General features: G+C 41.9%; 1 protein-coding gene across 3 annotated transcripts; it reads right to left on the bottom strand.

Moving 5' to 3' along the window:
- Positions 1-5,427: 5,427 nt before the first annotated feature.
- On the bottom strand, positions 5,428-23,145 carry LOC113054220 (uncharacterized). 3 transcript variants are annotated; one of them, XM_026219596.1, is made up of 2 exons: positions 23,011-23,145; positions 5,428-8,511 (listed from the first exon to the last, which is right to left on the bottom strand). In XM_026219596.1, the coding sequence occupies exon 2, from the start codon at positions 8,476-8,478 to the stop codon at positions 6,715-6,717; it is 1,764 nt and encodes a 587-aa protein (XP_026075381.1). In that variant the 5' UTR covers positions 8,479-8,511; positions 23,011-23,145; the 3' UTR covers positions 5,428-6,714. The 3 variants fall into 3 exon arrangements, with proteins under 3 accessions (XP_026075381.1, XP_026075382.1, XP_026075379.1); XM_026219597.1 differs by lacking the exon at positions 23,011-23,145 and adding an exon at positions 19,900-19,929; XM_026219594.1 differs by lacking the exon at positions 23,011-23,145 and adding an exon at positions 9,549-9,731.
- Between the last annotated feature and the right edge of the window lie 1,683 nt (positions 23,146-24,828).

Below are 24,828 nucleotides of genomic sequence, written 5' to 3'. Positions count from 1 at the left end.
GGACACATGCGGAAATGACACGTTATATTTTTCAACGCTAACTCTGCTACATAATTTACAACCAGCTGAAATGGTTGCAACAAGATACTCAATGCATGCCACATCAATGAAATCCAACCCCAGAGTCTATCGAGAGTTATAAAGGCAGACAAACCAGATAATAAATCTATTAATGCATGCCCTTTATTTGATATAGACGCATATTAAAGACAAACATGAGTTTCTAACTGTACCTGAGATATGTTGTGGTCTTCGATGGGGAGAGATTTCAAGCAGTACCAGCAGAGTTCAAGGGCGACTCCTATAGCTATTGAAGAGCATGCTCATTATAAATTAATTACTTCACATACTCCACCTACAAGATCTGTGAGCACTATCAGTCTTATTTTCACTCTATATAGCCTAATGCCATTTCTACAATGTTTTATTCATTTATTTTTACCACAGAACAAATCGCCCCAAATATCCAAGAGCAGGCCTGTGTGCTGGCCATTTCCCATCATCCACCTGAGTACACAGCATCAGCATTTCAGCGCCGAACATTTGCACAAAGACAAACTGTTCAGCTTTTTTAGTGTACCTTTTCCATAGCATTTATCAGCTGGTTAACAGTGACAGGTTCAGACGTACTGTGTGTGTGTACTGGAGTCGCTGCCAAGGCCTGTGCGATGTTTGGGGTCTGGCCGGATTCAGATTCCTCCTGTGTAAGACAACAGCTCCCTTCCTCGCATGAAACGGCCTGTGAAACAACCCATAATGAAATATAGTACAAGAGAATGAGTCACAGTTTTGTTATGGACGGTTCACACAGAGCACATTTATGCATTCACTTGCACTGCTTTTTAAGCGTTTTTTTAAATGCAAACAGGGCGTGCTGTGTCTTGTTGCTTTTTCGGATGTTTTTATGATTTTACATAAACTGATTGGTCCATTGAAAATAAAGAAAAAACTCTGACCTGTTCCTGTCGGTCCTGTGGAGAGTTTTGCCCCTTGTCACTTTGGTCAGTCGTACTCATTCTGTATTTTTAAAAGAAAGAGTGAGTAAAGAGTAAAAATAAATAAATAAAACATGTTTATAATGTTTTTGTAATAAAATCCCTGACACATGGCTGGACTTTTCCAGACAGTGCCTTGACAGTCAGTCTCAATTACTGCTGTTTACCCCTCAGCGGCGGGAGGTTATCAATTAATCCATCCGCCTACGAGTTACACTCAGAGGCTTGAGGTTTCCCAGCCAAGACCTTTTAACTCACCCTGACACTAGCAAAACATCAACAGTTAAGTGTTGTATTCATGGAGGGCTCACTTACCCCACTTGGGCCACTTGGCTGTCGTTAACCGTCCCCGCCATCTCACTGACCTCCTGTTCCCGTGACAGCAACCTCTTTTTGTTTATCTGCTCTCTCATTCTCTCTCTCTCTCTCTCTCTCTAACCCCTTCTTCTCACGAAACGGAAAACTGTGGCCATTCAATATTTGATGAATCTCAATGGCTCACAAGCAGATTTGCTGTAAAGAGTGACAGCAGTGGAGCTCAGGTGTCAGGCCTCGTCTGCCTCGGTCAGTCAGCAGTCTGGACTCCCCAGCTGAGGATAAACACCCCTGAGGGACATTTTACCCCATCTGCCACAATAGCACTTGATGTAAACAATCAAATGGATTACGCCCTCGAGACGAGAGGGCTGTTTGCACACACAGTGTAGACCTAATAAAGTAGAGTGAGTGTGAGTGCATGGGGAGCAATATCAGCAAGTGTGTGTTCACGTGTTGTCCCCGTGGGCTTTTAGAAAATAGACTCTCTTAAAACCCACTTTTAATGCTCTCATGTAATTTGTCCGCTGACAATATCCAACAGTATATGCACACATTATCAAATGACTTTGTTCTGCATTGTCATTGTCATCACAGCTTACATGCTTACACATATTTTAATAAAAATATTTAATAAACAGGCAACAATATTTTACAGTGTCCTTTTCACATATATACACGCACTTAGTAATAACAGTACATTTTGCATAATCACATCCATAAACCAAACCCTAATCTTAACCCTAACCCTGTTAAGTACACATGGTTAATTCATATTACTCAGAACTTAAATATATAATTACAATGTACACCTTAAAATCAATTGTAACCACTAAAACATTGAAAACATATTTAAAATGTTTCCACCACAGAATTTTATTACACAATCCATTTTTGTTCAATAACATTATGTGATTGAAATGATATTTTAAATGTTGAATTAAATGTTTAATTGGTCAGCCTGGGGGCTGTTGTAAATGCGCTATACAAATAAAATTGAAATGTTTTATAAAATGAATTATAACAATTGCTTAACCAAAACAGCTTAACCAAAACCTATGTGACATAATTTTTCTTCTCTCATCATGTCTCATATTTCATATCTAGCTCTTAACAGACAATAAAAGAATTAGAGAGCCTTTAAAGAACTATACAGGGACTTAATGGGTTTTTTGTATGGCAGTGGTGCTATAAAGCACCTCAAACACCCCCAAAAATATATATATAGCTGTACCAAAAATATGATAAAGGCATGGCAAAAAAAGAGCCTACATCAAAAAGAATAGCATTGGAATCTATTTGAAATCCATTACCTTTAATAACATAAATAAATAAATAAAAATCGACCCCTGGGACAAAGAAGAGCCCACAGTTGCCAGAACATCCATGAATATGAGAGTGTTCAGTGCTAGAGAAGCCTGCAGGCAATGAGCTTGTTACTGTGAAGGTGGTCCGCCACTTTACCGAGCTGCTGGATAAGTACTTATAGAGAGTGAGTCACTCAGACCTCCACCTTTATTCTCTCGGTTTCATCTGACTCCATCAGCTCCTCAACCCTCTTCACCTCCTCCCTTTCTTTTATAAATGCGGCACCGACCCAACCGGCAGATGAATAAAATGTTAATGTTGTTTTTCCACTCGCCGTTAACCTTCTGCAGGTGTTTCTGCGGTGCTGATCGTGAGCAACACTTTTTTGGCTTGAGTGTCATAACACAGTTTCTATCCTTCCATTTACATCAATACACTTCAATAAAGATAGCAAGCCACATTAATCAGACTTCGTAACGTGATAGATGGCATTCCTTTTGTTTTGCTGTCAGAGCACACAAAGCTGTTTAATGGAAACATGACTGCTGGTGCATGCTGGGAGCCGAGAGCCTGACGCCTGCCTCCCCTGCCAGTGCTGTCAAAGATCATTCTCCCCCCGGCGGGTGAAATGGAACATTTTGAATGGATTCCGAAAGAAAATCATTTCACACAGTCTTTAAAATGAAACCTCTAGTACGTGACATATTAAAGCTGTATCCACCGCCATATATATTACAACATGACAGTGCACGTATATTTGTTTGATGCCAAAAAAAAGGCATAAATGCACATCCTGTGAGACACAATGGCAGACTCTGGCAATCAGCTATTAACGGACACACTGACAGCTCTTACGGCGAGAGCAGAGGGTATAATTGAATGGTAATTACAAGGTAATTATCATCATGCATAAAGGTTGGGCATACAGAGAAGGATTGGGGGAAGAGAATTTTTTATTTTATCTTTTCTTTTAACAACCTCTCCGAGATTTAAAGGATTCTGTTCAATTACGGCTAATCACTGAAATCCAGGAAGGACGTAAATGGGGGTTGTCTATCTACAAAGGCAGCAGAGAGCTTCAAGGCACTTTGAAGCACCTTAGAGAAAGTTTCATCCCAGAGTGTTTTTTCCCGTGCTGTGTTGGTCGGTCGGCTCGGCAGAATGCATCATTAGAGCATCTGTCTGAGTCACACAGTCATTATCAGCCACTTTTTACCTCTGAAGTACTGGCTCCACTGCCATCAGGCTGTGTTTATGCCTAATTTTTGCATGTTCATGTATGTGTGTGAGCGATCACGTGCCTGAGCAACAGATGGAGCCGCAGCATACATTTAATGACTCATTTCGTGTGTGAAGGTTTTGAAGAGTCAGGCGTCCATTTACAGTAATTACCGCTGTAACTTAACAGACTCTTTGCATATTTCAGCAAAACTGCTTCAGGATGGAGGCTGAGGCAGAACGTAAGTGGCCATGACTCACCAGCCTCCGACAGCAGCGCCATGAGACTCCGCCACACTTATGCTCATTCATGGCCCTCTGTGTTTTGACACAAAAGCTGAAAGAAAAGGAATGAGAGAAACACATCAGAGGCTTATAACCAACTGTCCCCCATCGCCGCTGCACTCTGGTCACTAATGGAACATTTTCAAGCGACCGTCTACCGCCGCAATGGTTAATTTGCAGCCAGATCGACCACTAAGGGCTGCTAGATGGGAAGCCGTAGATGTTTAGAGTGCATCAGGACGATAATGAACATCTATTTGGGGTTAAATCCCACTATTATCGGTCGCCAAGAGGTCGTAGTGGTGTTTTAACCAAATGCTGTGTAGTTTGAATTAGACCGCAAGGCCTTCTGGTAATGGGTGTGTTTGAGTCTTGCCTAATGCAGGTGTTTTTAAGCATAATTGAGTTCTGCATTGTGTCCAAAGTCAGTGTGTGGGGGAGTGGGCTAGTGTTTGTGCCTGTGTGTATGAGAGAGAGAGAGAGAGAGAGAGAGAGAGAGAGAGAGAGAGAGAGAGGGTGTAAGTGCTTGAGGTTCTGCAGTGGTGCATGGCAGTAGATGACTCACCCGTCAATCATGTGACTCATTAATCACTGCAGCTTTCTCTCTCCCCACCCCTCTCTTTCATTTGGTCTCAGTGTGTCTCTATGTCTATTCCCTTCACATTACTCGCCTTTTATTATTCAAAGTTCTTTTTATTAGCGAATGACTTTCATCTAGTGGTGTCTTATTGAACAGCATCATTGAAAACATTTTTTGCTAGTTAAAGCCTGCATTCAGATGCTCTTACATCTTCTTTCATGTAATTCTGTACATGTGTTGCTCTGATGCTTGGTAAACATGTTTCATTTTGATAAACACAACAAGTTCCAATGAATGTTTGTTGGGGAACAGGACGCCACGAGTCATGATTGCATTACTCGTGGCATCCTGTTCCGCAACAAACATTCATCCATAAAGGTTTTTAAGAAACATAGAGCTGCATATCTATGTGACTCATTAGAGATCTTCTCAGACACACATAGGTACGTGAGATTAAATTCACTCTGTAGTCTGTCAGTTTGTGTTTTCAGTGTTCTGCTGTAATATGGCATGACAAAATGCTTGTGGAAAATACAGAAAAAATTCAAAGATGTACTGGGCATGCTGGTTCAAACTGTGTGTTGTCAAAGGCAATTTCTGCTACAGGTGAGATAAGACACGTCATATAGTCCTTGCAAGAACCCTCTGTCATACAGAAATTAATTCATTTCTGCTCAGGATATGATCGAAGAAGTTCCAATAAGAGATCTGTTAAAAAAAACTGACTTTAATAAAATAATTGCTTTTATTTTCGTCATATAGCAAAACTAGTAATCAACATGCTGTTATTTACACATTGCACACACACTTGTTTATTTGACACTGTACAACTTACAATTGGGAAGTTGACAACAACATATTCCTTTCACAAGACAATTCACTGATGAAAACACTTGCTATAGTAATTAGAGTTGTCTTTCTTTGTTTTGTTTTTTTTTATAAATGTTTTTTAAATAATCACAGTTTGATCAAGGAAATTTTCCCCAAATTTGTCTTTTTTTAATTTTTATTTTTTTGCTTTGTTTTTTTTTTTAAGATGCAAATACAGATAGACGTGCAAACTGTTCACCCTTAGAGTATTCCTCACAAACTTCAGACATTTTCAAACTTATTTTTAGGAACAAACTTTACTATACAGCATTTTGTTGGCTCTCAAGGACATCGGAGGTAACTCATCGCAACAGGGGCATTTTTCGAATTTGTTCAAAATTTTGGCAAGATGTTAAGTTTACTGTAAATCACATGTGTACAGGTATTCCACCAAGCAGATTGACAGGGCACCAACCTAGCAAAGATATTGACCATTTTTCATTTCTGTGAATAAAATGGAAGATTTAGTTTCAAGCATTGTTTACAGTGTGTGTGACAGATTTTTTTTTTTCTAAAGTGGTGCAAGACCTGCATGCACATGGATGAGCTAAAACAGTGATCAGTATTAAGGCAATAGGAACATTGATCAAAACAAACCAAACAGACCCTCAGGAAAAGCCTGTAATAATTTGACAGTTACTTGTTTGTGTAACTAGTGCCATAGCAATTATTACTGTGCCCTGCAGTGTCAAGAATGCAACCCCAAGCTTTGCTTTTCAATCAATCAAGTGTTTCCTAAAGAAAATAAATCTTTATATAAACATGGGTCTCTTGCAATTGGCACCAAAATGTTTTCTTTGACCATTTTGTCTGCTTGTTTTTGTATTTGATTGTTATTTTTTTCCCATGTGCAAGAGAATCAAAAACACACCTAAATTAAACCTCACAAATTCATCTGTGTATTCTCTCACCAAATTAAATTGTAAACTGCGAGAGAAACCAAATGAGTACACGCAGAGAGGCTCTGATATAGCATCACCATCTCTTCCGTTCCTGATTTGGAATGTATCAAAACACAAGAGTGGAGAAGAAACACCTAACTGTCTTTTCATAGCCCTGTCGCTCAAACTCCCTGTCAGCTTTTTCTCCTCACTCTTTCATCGCTTGTTTCATCGCTTTAGAATATCCTGAACTCCCTGCTGACTAAAATAACCTACGGTTGTAATAAATCTTCTCTATGAAGTTCTCCAGTTCTTCATCACCCTCCTGTGGAGACTCCGGCTCATCGTACACATAGTCTGGTGGGTAGATGTAAGAAGGTACTCTCCCGCTTGGAGGAGAACGTGGTTTGGGCATGGGGAGAGCCTGGTAAGTTCGGGGATGGGGGAGAATGTAATTAGATATGACAGTGTCCGGTTGCGGGTAGGGGCTCTGGGAGCGTTGCGAGGCTTGTGCCCATTTCCAGTCTCTGTTCTTAGGCCTGTCTCTGTTCCTACGGTTTGGAGGCTTCAGACCATACCCCATGGAGTCCCCAAAGTTGTAGTCAAATGACAGAGCAGGATTTCTATAGAACCGCGGCTTGGGGGGTGGGAAGAAGACCGGGTAATAGGCTCGATATGGCTTCTGATAATAGGGGAATGAAGGATAGGCCAGAAACTGTTTCTGCGGCTTAAACCAGTAGTCCTGCTTGCGGGGCTTGCCTTTGTTTTTCTCCTTGTACCATTTCTTATTTGGATCGACTGTATAAGAGGATTTCTTAGGTGGCTTGGGATATTGATATGCCTGAGGCCTCGGCTTGGCTTTGAGAGGAACTAGAGGGCGAAAACGAGGAGTGTTGCTCGGGGGTAAATCCTTCCTCTTTTTCTTCTTCTCCTGAACATCGCTGATTATTTCGACCACATCGTCAGCAGGCAAGTGCAGCTTGCTGGAAATCTCTATCAATTTGTCGATTGTCTGGGGATCCATCTCATCATCGTCGTCGTTATCCTCCACCTCGTTTGAACGCTTGTCCTCAGCCACGTTGTTTAGAAGAGCTGCCTCCTTCATGTCTCTCATGTAGGATGATGCTTTCTGCTTCCTGCCCATGTACTCCAGAAGCATGTCAGAGGCGATGTCTGCCAATCTCTGCTCCTCGTCACGCGCCTCCTGTGCCTCTGCCTCCTGCCGCCTCACCTCCTCCTGCTCTTCCCGTGCCCGTGCCTCCTCCTCCTTGCGTGTCAGAATCTCCTCCTCCTCTTCCACAAAATCAAAATCATCCATGAAGTTTCTGTCAAGCTGGGATGGGTTTCTCGTTTGCTCCTCCTGCCACTTAAGCTTCTTGGTTGCCTGGGCAAGTTGCTGGTTATAGGCTTTATAGCCTTTTAGAGGTGGGAGGATCTCATTGTCTTGCAGTCCGAGGTCAATATTTTGGAAATAGCCCCTGGTTTTGCGTTGAATGGGGTTGGCAATGTTAGACTGATTCCGTCCATCCATTCCTCCAACCGGATTCACTTTGTCCTCCTTCACACTCTCACTTTCATCCTTTGGCTTTTCTTGTCCCCAGTTTTCCTCCCCTTGCTGTAATACCTCTGACAATTTCTCTTTGTTCTGCTCAAGGTCTCCCTGATTCATTGTTGCCTCTATCACAAGTTCTTCTTCAGATTCCCCCTGGGTCATCTTCTCTCTAACCGGGTGGTCAAGAGCCTCAAGCAAAACCGAGGCTAGAGAACTGGCAGAGTCCATATCTGGGACATGTTCCTGTCCCGAGGGTTTCTGGAGCAGGCTGTCCACTGTCCTATGAGTCCAAGCAGGTCCTTCTGCTGCCCCCAGGTCCTCTTTTGCCAAGTTGAGAGCCTCATCGATGCTGCTGCTGACTGGAGATCTCTCCTGAAGTGCAGGGGCAGCCAGGGCCAGCAGTGGGGTGAGGCTGAGGAGGACTAACAGGAGAGCTGAGGTGCTGGAGGGGTAGCAACAGCAGAACATGACCATGCAGAGAGGACAGGATGGGGGAGAGGGGAGCACCTTACCAAGACAAAAGAAAAAATGGTGATTGGTCTGTGTTTTTCATTTTTCTGAGCATTAACAAGACTATACATTTTATTGACGCTTATATTTTAACAGCTTTATCAACAGCAGTACGTGTGAGAGCTGAAATCTGTTTAACTAAATTAGTACGGTAGAATAATACAACGTGCGCTTGTTTTACAGCAGTACGCCATTAACACAATATATTATCCCTTTTTAAATCCAATTATTTCTTATGCTTTAATTAAAGTGAGCCCACACGAAAACATATAAGGGTAATACCGAGCGAATTCCCTAGTTGCCACTTCACCTATCACTTCTGGAGTCGGATTAGCAAAACGCCACAGCAAGGCGACATATGGTCAATGAAGCTATATTTAGTGTAAATCGTCTTTCTTGACTCACAAGGGAATTGAAAGCATGCATAAAAGAAACCTTATAAGTTCGCATGTGCTTTCTCTCACTCTCTACAAAAATGCAAACTATCATGTAATATAATTATATAAAAGCAATATCCGTTGTCAGCGTTTATTTACATGCACATCTTTACATCTCCCCTTCTTTCGATTTTCAAACAATGAACTTCCGGCGAACTCTTTAGAGTTCTTCTTCTTCAAAAAAAAAAAAGGAAAAGGAAATCATCATTCTGAGGCAGACATTCCAAAAATAAAATATATTATAAATATAAATAAAATCTATTTTTATAAATATTGGATTGATTTAGCAAAGATGAAACATAGAGAACACATATCAAGATTACCTTGTCGGGAAAATACTGATGCGGATTGTAAAAAAAAGAAAAAGAAAAAAGAAGAAGAAGAAGAAGTGGGGGAAAGACGTTTAGAAATTTATGAATGAAACGCTTGTTGATCGGTCGACCGGCATCTCCTTGAATGACTTGCACTGAGATTCAACATCATCTCAAGGTAAGTATCAGCGGAAAACGTATTAATTATTCCTTCGTAGCCTCTCTTTGTTTTTATATGAGCTATAAACTATTTATCGAATGCGTGTAGGAATGTCAGTGCACTTACCTGATTTCCCGAAACAAATTAGCTGGAACTCAAAACCGTGTGCTTCTCGGACGAGGTTTAGAAATAACCGCTATCCTTAAGTTCATTTAAAACTTGAGTTAAAGAAAGTTTGCTTCCCACAAGAATGATTTCAAATACAGTTCGATCTGTCTTGTTGAGAGATGATTGCGGAGCGTGATTTTTTTTCAGTACCACGGACAGCGCAACTCCCATTTGTATAGACGCGTCTGGACACGTGATCCTCGTCATCCCGCCGCTGTTGACGTCAGACTCTCCATTGATAAGAATTTCGTGTCTCGTTTGAACTCAGAGGGTACGCTACGGTGCTCTGATGAATGAACAGAGATTGTATGAATGAAATAGTCTCTCCATTAAGAACGGAGCGCTGTTGTACACAGTGAAAGCACCACTGCTATATTAACTCACACAGAAATTAAATCTAATTGTGGCTGAGTTGATTTGCTTTTTTGAACATTAGCTATACATTCAGGTTTGAATATCCGTTTATTCGAAATACGTAGGATGTATTTATAGATTATACCATGCACCTAGCATAAACTGACACTGTCACTAGTAGACCCCTTTGGCCTGTTGATTGTTTTCGAGGTGGCCTTAATCAGAGCTGGATCGAGAGACCGAACGGCTGCACCCACCGTGACGCAGGCGGTTCAGCTTCACTGCTCTACTTCCGCTCAATTTCCCAAGCTCGTTCAATTTTCCGCTCTTTGTCTCCTGCCGCCCCTGACTTTTATCCATCTGTTTCTAACGTCATTCTCATGTCATGTTTTCAAATTAAAGTTTTTATTTATTTATTAATTATGTGCATGTACAGGTAGCTTCAGTTGATTCAACTGACCTACAAATGATCCAGAAATAGTCCAGACGTTTAATGACGAGTGTAACCATACTCTAGCATTCTCTTACTTGCAATTACGCTTTTCGAGATAAGAATTCAGTCTGATGTGGTTTAGAACCTTTTTATGAATACTGTAGGTTTCGGGAATAGGCCTAATTGGAAAACGCTGGCGTGGCATTAGAGCCAACAGCAATCCCGCCAATCACAGTTTATGATTCGTGTAATTGGATTAGTTGCAGTGCCGATATTGAAGTCCCACGAGCCACACTCGAAATGGCAGCATCAAAGCTGTCTCATTATAGAGTGGGAACCTTATTTCAATATTTTCAAAGGTTGCATCCAATAGACTCGTGCTCTTGAATTGGCATGAAACTTTAAGACCCGTCCTAACCCTATTATGGTGTATGTGTAACCAGGTCAAAAAGTTACAAAAGTTATCACTGGACTGATTAGTAAAAGCTTGATGTTAAGGGACTCAGCATGTATCACACTGTAGCATGTTCCATCCAATACGCTAGCCCTTTAAGAAATGTGAATGTGTGACGTTCTGGAAGTGTCGCGAGATTCGCCTGTAAACAGCGCGTTTTCATAACGTGTTTTGAATGCTGCTCATGCGGTGGAGCGTCGAAGCCATAAAACTCCGTATTATTATCAATATAATGAGAGAGATGCACATATAGTGATTGGAAAGCCTTCTTTAATATTTTGTTCATGCGGATGGCTGTGTATTGTGCTGAGTGACCGTGATTTCTGTCGAGACACGTACCCATGTGACGAAATCAGATCGACAATAGATCTCGAAGCGTAAGTGTTGAACTATCATCAATGCCAGTTTATTATTGAGATAATTTTGTTGTGCATGATGTGATTTGAACATTAAGTGATTAGTGGTCATCCTTGATCGATTATAGAGGGGAGAAGAGAGCTCTGTAGGCCTTCTGTTTCCTCAGGCCGAGTGTGAAGCAACAGAGTGAGTGTTATTAATTAATCCATTCTAAAAATTGTTTAATACTCATGCATACGTGTGTTTTTTTGTAACCAGTAGATTGTTACAGTTGTTCTGGTGTCGTGTTTTCCAAATGTTAAGAACCAGTGTTGTATTGTGTCTATTACTGTCCACAGAGGGGAAATTGAGTTCATCATTGGCTGTGAAAGCGTGTACAATGCTATGGTGATGCTATGATGATGAACAGTAAGTTTGAATTAGTTGACGTTTAAAGTGTACAAGTGTTAATTTACTGTGATTTGAGATTGAGTGAATATTAGCCAGTGTAATGTATTAATGTTACTGGGAAATGTGGCTTCTAATTTCATTTTTATGCATGTTATGTTACATAAGCAGCCTTATTTGATCTTCTATGCATGCTGACAAATCTTGTAACACTCTGTGTATTTGTTTTTCAGTATAAGAGTCCACTATCGTTGTCTATGTTGGTTATATTCATGTAATTGACCTGTTAATGTGGTGACTGAGAACAAAGAGACAAGAGAGTTTGATGTAAAGAAAAAATAACATCTTTATTGATTTCAACCACTGTAACAAGCCTTACTGTGTAACACCCTTAAGATTTGCATAATTAACGCTGCACTGTTAAGTGCAGTCTGGAATAAACGATCCCCTTAAAAAAAATTAATTCCTGTGTCCGGTGTAGTCACTAACACACCGGGCCACAGAGAATTTTGGTACCAGGAGTGGGGTTCCATTGCTAATTTTGGGGTGACAGTCAGGTGGATAAGGAGAAACATAGACAACGGTAGTGGTGAAGAGGGGTCGAGTTAGCGGTGCCAAGGAGGTTGACGACGTGAAGTGGGACGTGCCTGGAGAGCCTGCGGTGAAGCACGGGACCAGCTTTCAGGAACGCAGGAGGGTGTTCACTTCGACGCTGAGATCGTTGACAAAGGCGACCGCAGAAAATAGCCCTTCAGGTTAATCCGCTGTGACTGTGTTTTGTGACTGTGTGCCATTCGAGGTAGAGACATTGTAAGAGCATGGACCAGGACGATGATGTGCCAGCGGCTCAGGCTGGAGCCAGCCGTGATATGGACAATGCTGAGGCGGTGGGTCATGATGATCTAGGTAATCCAGTGGCAGAATTGCAGTCACAAATTTTGGAGCTAGGTCGAAGACACGACCAAGTCATGTCAACCCTTGCTAATATGAGTAATGTTGCCACTAGATCTTATGTTTACATTCCAAGGGAACGTCAACTTATGCCATTCAGTGGTGATCATGTTAAAGATGGTCAGTCTGTAGATGAGTTCATTGATGAGGTTGAACGTGTAATTCGGGTAAGGGGTTTGAACGTTGATGACCAAGTTGATTTCATACTTTCACATTTAAGAGGTTCAGCCTTAGATGAAGTTAAGCTGTGTATGGGTGGGGAGACCAAGCAACCCAGTGATCTGTTTTCATATTTGCGGGGGGCATTTAGAGAGAAACGTACTACACCACAGTTGTTACATGCTTTTTATGCACGCAGACAGCTAGAGGGAGAAGACTTCCGTGACTTTTCCCATGCTCTCTCTCAGCTTCTTAATTCTGCTCTCCAACAGTCCCATTACGCTGTGTCTGATTCCCAGCTGGCTTTAAGAGATCAGTTCATCGAAGGCATAAGAGATGCGACTCTGCGTAGAGAGCTGCGCAAGCTGGTCAGAGAAAAGCCTCAGTCCACCCTGTTTGATGTCCGTGAAGAGGCCATGATGTGGGTTGTGGAGGACAGACCCCGTGGTGCTAATGTGGCCAGGAGTCGAAATATCGTGAGTACATGTTCTGGGGAGATGTCAGAACATTTAAATCCCGCCAGTGCTGCACAAAGTGACATGGCTTCAGCTTTGCAAGAGGTAGTAAAAGTTATCACGCAGCAGGGTAAAGCTATTGGAGAGCTCACTAATGCAGTTCGTGAACTTGCTGTACAAAAGGGTGGTCCCAGTGGTAGCCAGAGTGGAAAGCCAAAGTTCAAGCCCAAGTATACAGATGACGGCCAACCCATCTGTTTAAGATGTGAAGGGGTGGGACATGTAGCTAGGCAGTGTCCTGTACCACGTAGTTCCAAAGACCAGTCCACTGCCACCACAAGTTCTGCGTTACAGGGAAACGGGGTCCCTCCGTTGCTGTGAGCCGAGCAATGCGGGGAAAACCAGAAGGCTCGAGATGTAGCAAGTTAACAAAAGAACGGTTCTTAGAGCGTGCAGTTGGCAAGTGCCCTGAAGTTGATATTCACATTGATGGTGTTCCAGTTAGATGTCTTCTGGACACGGGAAGTAATGTGAGTACCCTAACAGAAAGCTTCTTCAGGGAAAACCTCCACGGAGAAGACAAGGACCTTCACTGCACCTCTAAGTGGCTAAGAATAACTGCAGCGAACAAGCTACCCCTGCCGTACCTGGGGTATGTTGAATTGGACATCCAAGTGATGGGGCTTACTATACCTGAGTGTGGGTTTCTGATAGTCCGTGATGGGGATTCTTCAGAGCCAGATTTAACTCCCCCTGGTATCATTGGCATGAATATCACCCATAGATGCAGAGAGTTAGCACTGACTGAGTTTGACACCACTTTAGGAGGAAAGCTGGAGTCTGTGTGGAGGGAAGCCTTCACTCGCGTACAGGAAGTTGAACTAGGAAAAACTATGTCAACAGCCAGAGTTGGTGGTAAGGGCAAAGTCCATGTACCAGCATCCTCTGTAGCCACAGTTTATGCCAGAGTAAACAAGAAAGCCACTGACACCAATGGTTGGCTGTTGCTGGAACCAGGAACCACCCCATTACCAGGTGGCTTGATCCCTATGCCCACCTTAGTGTCATCCAGAAGTCGAGTGTTTCCAGTTCAAGTGGTCAACTTCTCCCAAGAAGATGTTTGGCTGCCCCCTAAAGTTCGGCTTGGGATACTTACCCTCTGTCAGTGTATTGAGAGTGACGCCTGTGAGGCGAGATTCCAGCGCATCTCTGCCGAACATAGAGAAGTGGGAATTGATCAGAAAGATAAAGCAGAGTCTGATGCTGACCTGAGTAACCTGTTAAGTAGACTGCATATGGGAGGTAATCCAGAAGAGCAAGCAATGCTCGGTGCATTAATTTTGAAGTATGCAGATGTGTTTGCTGTCCATGATGAGGACCTGGGATATACAGACCGAGTGAAGCATGAAATCCACTTGACAGATGATACTCCTGTAGCTCAGCCATATCGCAGGATACCACCGACCCAGTTTGAAGAGGTCAAAGAGCATATCTCAGGTTTACTCCGGAAGGGTGTCATCCAGGAAAGCTCGAGTTCCTATGCTTCACCCATTGTTCTGGTGCGCAAGGCTGATGGAAGTCTCAGGCTGTGCGTGGATTATAGGAAACTAAACTCCAAAACCAACCGGGATGCTTTTCCATTGCCGCGCATCGATGAGAGCTTGGATGCACTGGGCGGAGCACAAGTTTTCTCGACAATAGACCTTGCTAGCGGTTACCATCAAGTTGCAGTCCATGAAAAGGACAGACATAAGACAGCCTTCACCACGCCGTTTGGCCTCTATGAATACCATCGGATGCCTTTCGGGCTATGCAATGCGCCCGCCACGTTCCAGCGGCTCATGCAGGGCGTAATGAGTGACTTTGTGTTCCAAATTGTGCTTATCTACTTGGATGACTTGTTGGTGTACTCGTCCACCTTTCACGAACATCTTGTGCGACTTGAAACTGTGTTTAGAAGGTTGAAGGAAACTGGGCTGAAGATTAAAATAGATAAGTGTCATTTCCTGCAGCCGGAAGTGAGATTCCTGGGCCATCAAGTTTCATCCCAAGGCGTGAGTACAGACCCTGATAAGATAAGTGCAGTTCGGGAGTGGCCAGTCCCCGGCACTCTCAAGGAACTCAGATCGTTCTTGGGGTTTTGTAGCTATTACAGGAGATTCATCGAAAGTTTCTCCCAGATAGCCGGGCCGTTGCATGATGTAGTGAATGCGTGCCTTAGGGAGACAAGTCACGTCAAGGCAGCTCAACTGTATAAGAGTTCCTGGACTTCTCAGTGTCAGACGGCATTCGAACGTCTCAAAGACAAGCTTACCAGTGCACCAACGCTGGGGTATGCTGATTTCACTCTTCCCTTTGTGATTGAGACTGATGCGAGCAACCTTGGGTTAGGAGCAGTCTTGTACCAGCATCAAAAGGGTAAGAAGACAGTCATCGCTTATGCCAGTAGGAGGTTGAGAGGGGCTGAGAGAAATGATAAAAACTACAGTAGCATGAAGCTGGAACTGTTAGCTCTTAAGTGGTCGGTCACTGAAAAGTTCCGAAGTTATCTGCTGGGGTCCAAATTCACCATCATAACGGACAACAACCCCCTCTGCCACCTCGGGACTGCCAAGTTGGGAGCCATTGAACAACGCTGGGCTGCTCAACTCGCTGTGTTTGATTTCGATGTCAAGTACCGCCCTGGACGATGCAACACTGCTGCTGACGCCCTTTCCAGGATACCAGGATCCGATGAACCAGACTTTGAAAGTGAAGATGCAGAGTATGATGGCTGTGTGGCAATCTGTAACTCCCTCAGGACAGGAACAGCTCTGGGACCAGACCTCGTAGCAGTAGGAGTTGAGGGTGGCAAAGTCTGGCAGTTAAAGGCATCTTTGGCAGGAGAAGAGGATGTTGGGTGTGAGAATACCCCCACTTTGCCAGGATATTCAAAGTCAGAACTTCGTCAGTTTCAGGAGTCTGATCCAACTCTCAGTGTGTTCAAGAAGTTCTGGAGCCGTCAAAGGAAACCTACCAAGCAAGAGAAGTTAGGTTTGTCCAGGTCTGTGCGTTCTTTGCTGAAACAATGGCCAAAGATCAGAGAGAAGGATGGTCTCTTATACCGTGTTATCGATGACGTCCACACTGGAGAATGTCACCAGATGTTGTTACCCACCTGTCTGATAGAACAAGTCCTGAAGAACGTTCACGATCAGATGGGCCATCAGGGTATAGAGAGGACATTAGCCCTGGTGAGACAGAGATGTTTCTGGGGAGGAATGTATGAGGAGGTGGAAAGGTGGGTGAAGCGATGTCAGCGCTGCGTGTTAGCAAAGATGCCGCAACCCAAGATCAAGGCGCCTTGGGCTTCATTCTTGGCTTCCCGGCCACTGGAGGTTGTAGCAGTCGACTTTACAATCCTGGAACCAGCCACGGATGGGCGAGAAAATGTTCTAGTGGTGACTGATGTGTTCACAAAGTTCAGTCAAGCATTTCCCACACGGGACCAAAAGGCTGAGACCACTGCCAAAATGCTCCTCAGAGAATGGTTCCTGAAATATGGAGTGCCGCAGCGTCTGCATTCTGATCAGGGCAGAAATTTTGAAAGCGCTGTGATTGCGGAACTCTGCAAGTTGTACGGAGTTAAGAAAACTCGGACGACACCACATCACCCCCAGGGCAATCCTCAATGTGAGAGGTTCAATAGAACCCTTCATGACCTTCTGAAGTCTCTCCCACCCGAAAAGAAGCGCAAGTGGCCAGAACATTTATCAGAGCTGGTCTATGCATATAATGTGACGCCACACTCATCCACAGGGTACTCACCGTACTATCTGTTATTTGGGGTTCAGCCGCATCTGCCAGTTGATGCTCTGTTGGGCCAAGAGCCTATAACGGATGACAAACTTGATTGGTTAAAAGTACACCAGGAACGTCTCCGAGATGCCCATGTTCGAGCAAAGGAATATGCAGAAAGGAAGGCTGTGGAAAGAGCAATTCAGCATGAGGAGAAAGTATATTGCCCCACGGTAGAGATTGGACAACATGTGTACCTGCGACACCGACCACCAGGAAGAAACAAAATTCAGGATGCATGGTCTTCCACCGTTTACAGAGTGGTAGAGGTTCAGGGGACCACATACACTGTGGAGTCTGTCGAAGGGGATATGGTAAAAAGAGTGCACAGATCCAACCTCAGGCCCTGCAATAGTCCAGTCCCAGTGCCCATTCCAAGGCGTCGGAAGTCCCTTGTGCTGGAGGTACCTACCTCACCTGCAGAGTCAGAAATCCCCTCATTGGAGACAGAGTGCGTTCTGGTGGAGGAAGTTCTGTGTCCTGGGGAGAAACTGACGTTAGTCTCAACTTCGGAGTCTGCAAAACAGCCCGTTCCTCAGCTCGGAGACTATCTCAATGATCAGGAAGAGGAATCTGGTATGAGCGGTGACTGGTCAGGACCAGCGAGTCATGAGACACATGATGATAACCTGGAAGTGACGCCAGTATTTCGGGAGCCAGAAACCGAAAGTGTCCGCTTACCTGCTGAGAATCCAGCGATGAGACCGGTGCCTACCCCTAGAAAGAAAAGAGAAGAGTGTGTTAAGCCAGAAGTGCCTTATCCTGCTGTGCGTAAAACACCTAGAACAACTGCAGGAGTGCATAGTAACCCAAACCGATTACCCAAGTCTACATGTAATGCAGTGTCTTTTAGTCCTGATGTGCTCTCCCAGGTGCTAGCTGGCATGGTCCTCTATACCACAGGGAAGCTTCAAGGGGGACAAGATGATTAGGGTTGGTAGTCACCGGGGACGTCGACTATCAGCAGGGGAGAGTGTAACCAGGTCAAAAAGTTACAAAAGTTATCACTGGACTGATTAGTAAAAGCTTGATGTTAAGGGACTCAGCATGTATCACACTGTAGCATGTTCCATCCAATACGCTAGCCCTTTAAGAAATGTGAATGTGTGACGTTCTGGAAGTGTCGCGAGATTCGCCTGTAAACAGCGCGTTTTCATAACGTGTTTTGAATGCTGCTCATGCGGTGGAGCGTCGAAGCCATAAAACTCCGTATTATTATCAATATAATGAGAGAGATGCACATATAGTGATTGGAAAGCCTTCTTTAATATTTTGTTCATGCGGATGGCTGTGTATTGTGCTGAGTGACCGTGATTTCTGTCGAGACACGTACCCATGTGACGAAATCAGATCGACAATAGATCTCGAAGCGTAAGTGTTGAACTATCATCAATGCCAGTTTATTATTGAGATAATTTTGTTGTGCATGATGTGATTTGAACATTAAGTGATTAGTGGTCATCCTTGATCGATTATAGAGGGGAGAAGAGAGCTCTGTAGGCCTTCTGTTTCCTCAGGCCGAGTGTGAAGCAACAGAGTGAGTGTTATTAATTAATCCATTCTAAAAATTGTTTAATACTCATGCATACGTGTGTTTTTTTGTAACCAGTAGATTGTTACAGTTGTTCTGGTGTCGTGTTTTCCAAATGTTAAGAACCAGTGTTGTATTGTGTCTATTACTGTCCACAGAGGGGAAATTGAGTTCATCATTGGCTGTGAAAGCGTGTACAATGCTATGGTGATGCTATGATGATGAACAGTAAGTTTGAATTAGTTGACGTTTAAAGTGTACAAGTGTTAATTTACTGTGATTTGAGATTGAGTGAATATTAGCCAGTGTAATGTATTAATGTTACTGGGAAATGTGGCTTCTAATTTCATTTTTATGCATGTTATGTTACATAAGCAGCCTTATTTGATCTTCTATGCATGCTGACAAATCTTGTAACACTCTGTGTATTTGTTTTTCAGTATAAGAGTCCACTATCGTTGTCTATGTTGGTTATATTCATGTAATTGACCTGTTAATGTGGTGACTGAGAACAAAGAGACAAGAGAGTTTGATGTAAAGAAAAAATAACATCTTTATTGATTTCAACCACTGTAACAAGCCTTACTGTGTAACACCCTTAAGATTTGCATAATTAACGCTGCACTGTTAAGTGCAGTCTGGAATAAACGATCCCCTTAAAAAAAATTAATTCCTGTGTCCGGTGTAGTCACTAACACACCGGGCCACATATGTTTGCTTTTTATTTGTTTTTATTGTTATTTCCAGGTGGCCTACTTAATCAGGTTGATGGAAATTGGTTCGAATTAGAACCTAAAGGGTTTTGCAGCCTGATGTCACTGGCAAACAGTTTTAAGAACCTTTGTAGCCCATGGGCACATGGTGCTTTATGAACCCATAAACCAATACGCTTATCTAAACAATCTAACGAAACATTGAAAGGTAAAAGAAAAACACATTTAAAACAAACAAGCAAATAAATAAAATCAATACATTTCTAAAGAACCACCAGTTCAAGAACCATATACAGTCAGCTTCACTGCAAAACCATTAATTTTAAGGGTGGCAATTAAAAATGCTGCATTTTACGCTCCAGATAGTATAATTACAATACCTGATTGTATCAATATTTTCCAACAGATTCGATGCCAATAATTATTTTATGTTATTTAAGTTGGCGGGGTTAATTACCTTTTATTCTGAGGACTAGAGAAAATGCGGCATGCAACAAAGCATTCACAGGAAAGCGTGTATATCTGAGTGTGAATGCGTGTCCTTTTCTACCTTGGTGGCGAATAATTTAAGAGCTCCAAGGGCCAGATTCTGATACGGCTTGGCATTATCTACTGCCACTCAGCATTAGCGCAGTTGCGACCCTTAACCAGCGCTCTCCATCCCCCGCGCTGACTCACCTCCTAACTGCCCATGTACTTCACGCAGGACCCAAAATGCCCACTCTAGAAGAGAATGAATACATTATATGTTAAAAACTGAGGTAAATCAACGAGAAAAGGGCAAAATAGCAGATAAAACGCTTTTAAAGTTTTTTCCTGGGTGTATGGGATGATGAGAGTTATTGTTAACACCTACACAAGGAAAAGATTCGTCAAGTTTTTGAGGGCTCTGTAGACATATTGGCTGCAATTATGAAAATGTATGCTCAGATACACTCAAAAATGTCCACCGCCTAATGGAAGTGACATAACACACTGATGAATAAGAGAATTCCTACTCCCACCAGACTGAAAAAAGCATCGTCCTGGGATCGATTAATTCTCCCATTTCACATTTTACTCAGCTGCGGCTCGAGTTTAATGGTGTGTAGCCCAAGCCTCGCGCCCACACACGAGCACCGCATCTGTTTGAATGGCAAATTCTCGTAAGCGATCTGCTCTCCTGAGGCGACAGGCTCTGATTTGTCGAAAATGTCTGACTGAAAGGTGCCCCAGTACGGAATGAGCCCCGTGACACATTCAGTCACTTGAAGCTGACGATTTAAACCGACCTAAGAGAGCTAATTTCCTCGTAAATATTGACAAAGAAGCACCGTCCCCATCGCAGACAGTTAATCGCTCTTTGACCGTTGCCACTGGATTAACTTGAGGCTAGCAGTGATCCGTTTGTTTATGTATTATGCACGATGTCACAATTTCAATAATGTCGACCCAGGGGAGTGTTTGACCTCGGAATATCTCAGTATTTACAGTGTGCACAGTTCGTTAAACTGCGAATGAAGCGTAGTCCGTCCTCGCGCGCCCGTCGTCATTCATACAGCTGCTCTGCGCGCGTCATTCACCAAAAGTGCTTACTACCAGTATTGTCGCGTTTTAATTGATGACCTTTGTCAGCAAAAATATTTTTTGGGATAAATGCACAGATGCTAACACCAACATGTTCCTTATATTCTGTCGCAGAAAACGACAGTTTGCGCTGTATAGGCTAATATACAGCCGATTGGAATCAGTTGTGCTGTAAAAATACAGTTGTTGGAAAGATAATGATTATCGTAAAATAAATTTTGTTTCCAAATATATTTACGTTTAGCATCTCTTGCGTTTTTGTTTAGAGAACCACCCAAAGCGCATTTTCGCCGAGTTATGCGATGAAACCTTTTGGTCAATGACATATTACGTCGGAGGTTGGCTTCGTATTTGGAGTTAATGAGCCGATTGATATCAGCCAGAGTCATCGGTTCCCTGCCATCAATCTCTCTTTCTTTCTCGGGGAGAAACGATGGATCGCACATAACATTCTGACTTGGTGCGATGGTGAGATGTTCAGATAAAACACGCATTTAGCCTACATTTGTTCAGTAAATACGATTTAAAAAAAAAAAAAATAGTGATGTCTCGAGATTTTTAGAGACAAAAGGGTCAAGACAACGCATTTAAATATTGTACGTATTTTGTGCTTTCACCCCTTACAAATTGTTGTAAATACGTTAACCGGTCCTATTAATAATATGTTGTGGATATTTGTGCAGACTTGAATTTCGACAGAAATAAACATGCATATATTGTTATGATACGTTAAGTTTTAAGATTTCGGCATGATTTTTAATTCACAAAACAAATTCCGCCATATGCAGGCTAACAGATAATATAGAATCTAGTATCACAAAATGTAAGAAGATCAGCTTATAAAGGAATGCTAAAATAAATTGGAAATTAGTTTTAAACATAGGCTATATTAGTTAAAATCTCAAATATGTTTTATAAGTAGTATTTATAAATAAGTGGCCAAGAAACAATCACATGGAGTCGGAATGACAGGCTATAAACAAATCTTATGTTTTGACAAATTTACTCTAATGCAAAATACGTGTTAGGGCATAGCCTATATTTTGTCATACATTGGCCTAAAATCCAATTTATTCATTTATTTTTAGACAAATTATTATTTTATTTTTTAATGAAAGGTTACAATAAAATGTATTGCTAGCCTACATGTGGAAATATACAGATATCATTCTAATTTTTACATGCATTTTAATATGGGTATTTTCAAGACTTTATTAAAGACTTAATTATAATGTCAATAATGTATGATAAAGAGAGTTTAATATACTGCTTTGTCTGAGTGTGTATATATCTTGGAAATAATTCCAGGAGAGGGCGCTATCATTACGCGTTTCCAAACGTTGTGACTTATGGTTCCTCTCTGATGTTGTCCATTTCACATTTAAAATTGGCATCAAGGCAAACACTGGGGTGGGGTGGGGGGCTATCAATTTAATCGATGACAGAGATTTTAAAAAGATATGGGCTATGCGTCTGAAAAGCCTTTTGAAGATTAAATTCGATGGAATGCACAAACGAGTAAGTATCAAAAAAGTTTTAGAAAAAGTAAGATGAAACAAAAGAAGATAAACTGCAGAATAAACGTAAAGAACAAAAATGGTGGCCATTCAAGAGTTAACAGCCCGAAAAATTAAAACGAATTATAAAAATAAAAAAAAATTCACACAAATTGTCACCTTCGATTGTTATAGACTCGACAGTGTCAAACTACGAGGAGCAATCCATTTATGAACCTGCAGATCAGGGGATCGTCTTCATCATTTTTGTTTTCAGCCACATGACTGTCTGTCGGTGTTTACCGAGCTCGCGACGCGCGCAGGCGCACCTCTGCACAACACACATACACAGTTACGCGCCATAAACACGCGCGTCCGACAACACCAGCGCACAAGTGTCCTCCAAATCTCCTTGTATGAACGAAAACTGTTATCGGTTATCAGCACGGTACCCAACTGGATGGGAAGTAATTTGAAAGATTCTTTAAACTGGGTAAATTGCTGATATGACTCATCCAAGACACCCACAAGCCTCTGATCAATCGAAAGGGAGGGAGGGAGGGGAACGAATGTGTGTGTGTGTGTGTGTGTGTGTGTGTGTGTGTGTGTAAAAGAGAGGGAGCCATGGAGGGAGAGGCAGAAAACGCAAAAAGATGAATGGAGGCACACCATCAGCGTACATTTCCCTAGCCAAGAAAGAAAAAGAGAGAGAAACAAATGTTTATACCTGCTTGAAATGTAGTCACGTTTTCTCAAAATTCCCTGAGAGGAAAGAAGAGCTAGATAGACGCCAAAGACTACAAAATACCAGATAAGACGTGTGTTTCATATAGTTTTGAAAGAGGAAAAATATACAGCGCCTAATATGTCTAACCTCTCAATCGAAGGAAGCCCCGCCTTCTGAATAAAAGAGCTAATCACTAATTGGTAAAGTACACAGCCATTGATAAATTATGAGACCGTTGTTGTCCAATAGGCTATGTCATTGGTGATTTAAAATATGCAATTTTATCTTAAGCTTGGTGAACAGTTTTAGAGAATTTGTTGTAGGTTCTGCACTTACATGTCCGAGAGGCCTTTCAATGACTGCCGCCAAATGAAATGACATGCCTTAAAGGGACTTTGACAGATGCCCAACAAATGCATTTACGTTGTGGCAAAGTCAGTGCCACGTTCCATTTATACCATGACAACGTCGCGGTCTATGACGTGCTCGCGACTTTGTAGCAATGTAGAATTGTAAGGGCTGGAGCAATGTCCTGACCACATTTGTTCATTTCTTATGCCAGATAACAACCATTGCTCTTTATGCGTGTAGTTATATTTTGTGGTTAAAAACAGCTATGCAACTTGTTTATATTGTAAGTCATCAATCTTTTTTTAATGCTAACAGTAAATTAATCAATTAAAATCAACACCTGCCAACAGGGGCGTCGGACTGGGGTAAAACCAGTACTGATTACCAGGGCCCCAAAGGAAGAGAGGGCCCTTGAAAAGTCTGGAATATATATTTTCAATGGGTGGCATTAGGACTTCCTATGCATAGGGCCCGGGATCCGGGATCTTGTGCAGCACCCCTGCCTGCCAACGTAAACTGAAGATTTTAAAAATATTTATTCAATATACGGTTGTATAATTTAACTTTATTAAAACATTGTGTGCAAATAATAGTATTTGACACATTTGTAGAATAATTTAATAAGGTATTTTTACTCTAAATATATTAACTTAAAAGTAAATTGCTTCATAAGCTTACATTTGAGAATGTCAGAACTTAAAGACCGAAATCTGGACAGCTGAAAAAGATATCCATTACTTTAGTGTTATAGCATTAAAAGATTTGTTCTGATTAATTCACTGATACATTAAGTGACAATTTCTGCTGATTACATCTTTATGCCAGTATGTTGTGGTAAATTAATAAATTTTATGTTTTTTTAATGAGTTATTGAATCATTGAATCAATTAAGGCCTTCAATTGGACCGTGCAGAAATGACACAATTGAACAAGTTTAATTTACTCAATATCTTTGACTCACTATTATTACATGCTTGAAATTGAAATATGACAAAATGTATACCTTTTTATTTGAACACAGTCTTCAACATTCTGCTTTCAGTTTTTTAGTTTGGATTAATATATGTATATCAACAATTACAAATATTAACTTGTACTTTTACTTTAAAACATTAGATAACTTTATGGACAACATTGTGGACACTAGAATTATATTTCCCACAAAGCATCCATAATATACCTCAACAATCCCACAAAGGGTCTAAAATGGCATGTTTAGTAGTCAAATCATATACTACGTTGTCCATATATAAGTATTTCTCCATATATAAGAATCTCTGGCTTTCAGCATCCATACTGGTAAACCCGGGCTATGATTAAAGTTGATTAAATGATTGATGGTTGTTCAGGTCTAAGCAATTGCACATATTGCTATAACTTGGGATTTCACATTTTCACTCTTCTAAACTCATTCTTTCCTCCCTTTCTCTCTTTCTGCAACTTGTGTGAATGTGGGAGTGCATGTGT

The sequence above is a fragment of the Carassius auratus genome, chromosome 35 (genome assembly GCF_003368295.1).
Source record: "Carassius auratus strain Wakin chromosome 35, ASM336829v1, whole genome shotgun sequence".
NCBI lineage: Eukaryota > Metazoa > Chordata > Actinopteri > Cypriniformes > Cyprinidae > Carassius > Carassius auratus.
The sequence above is the reverse complement of the archived record's forward strand: the minus strand, read 5'-3'. Positions and strand labels throughout refer to the sequence as shown.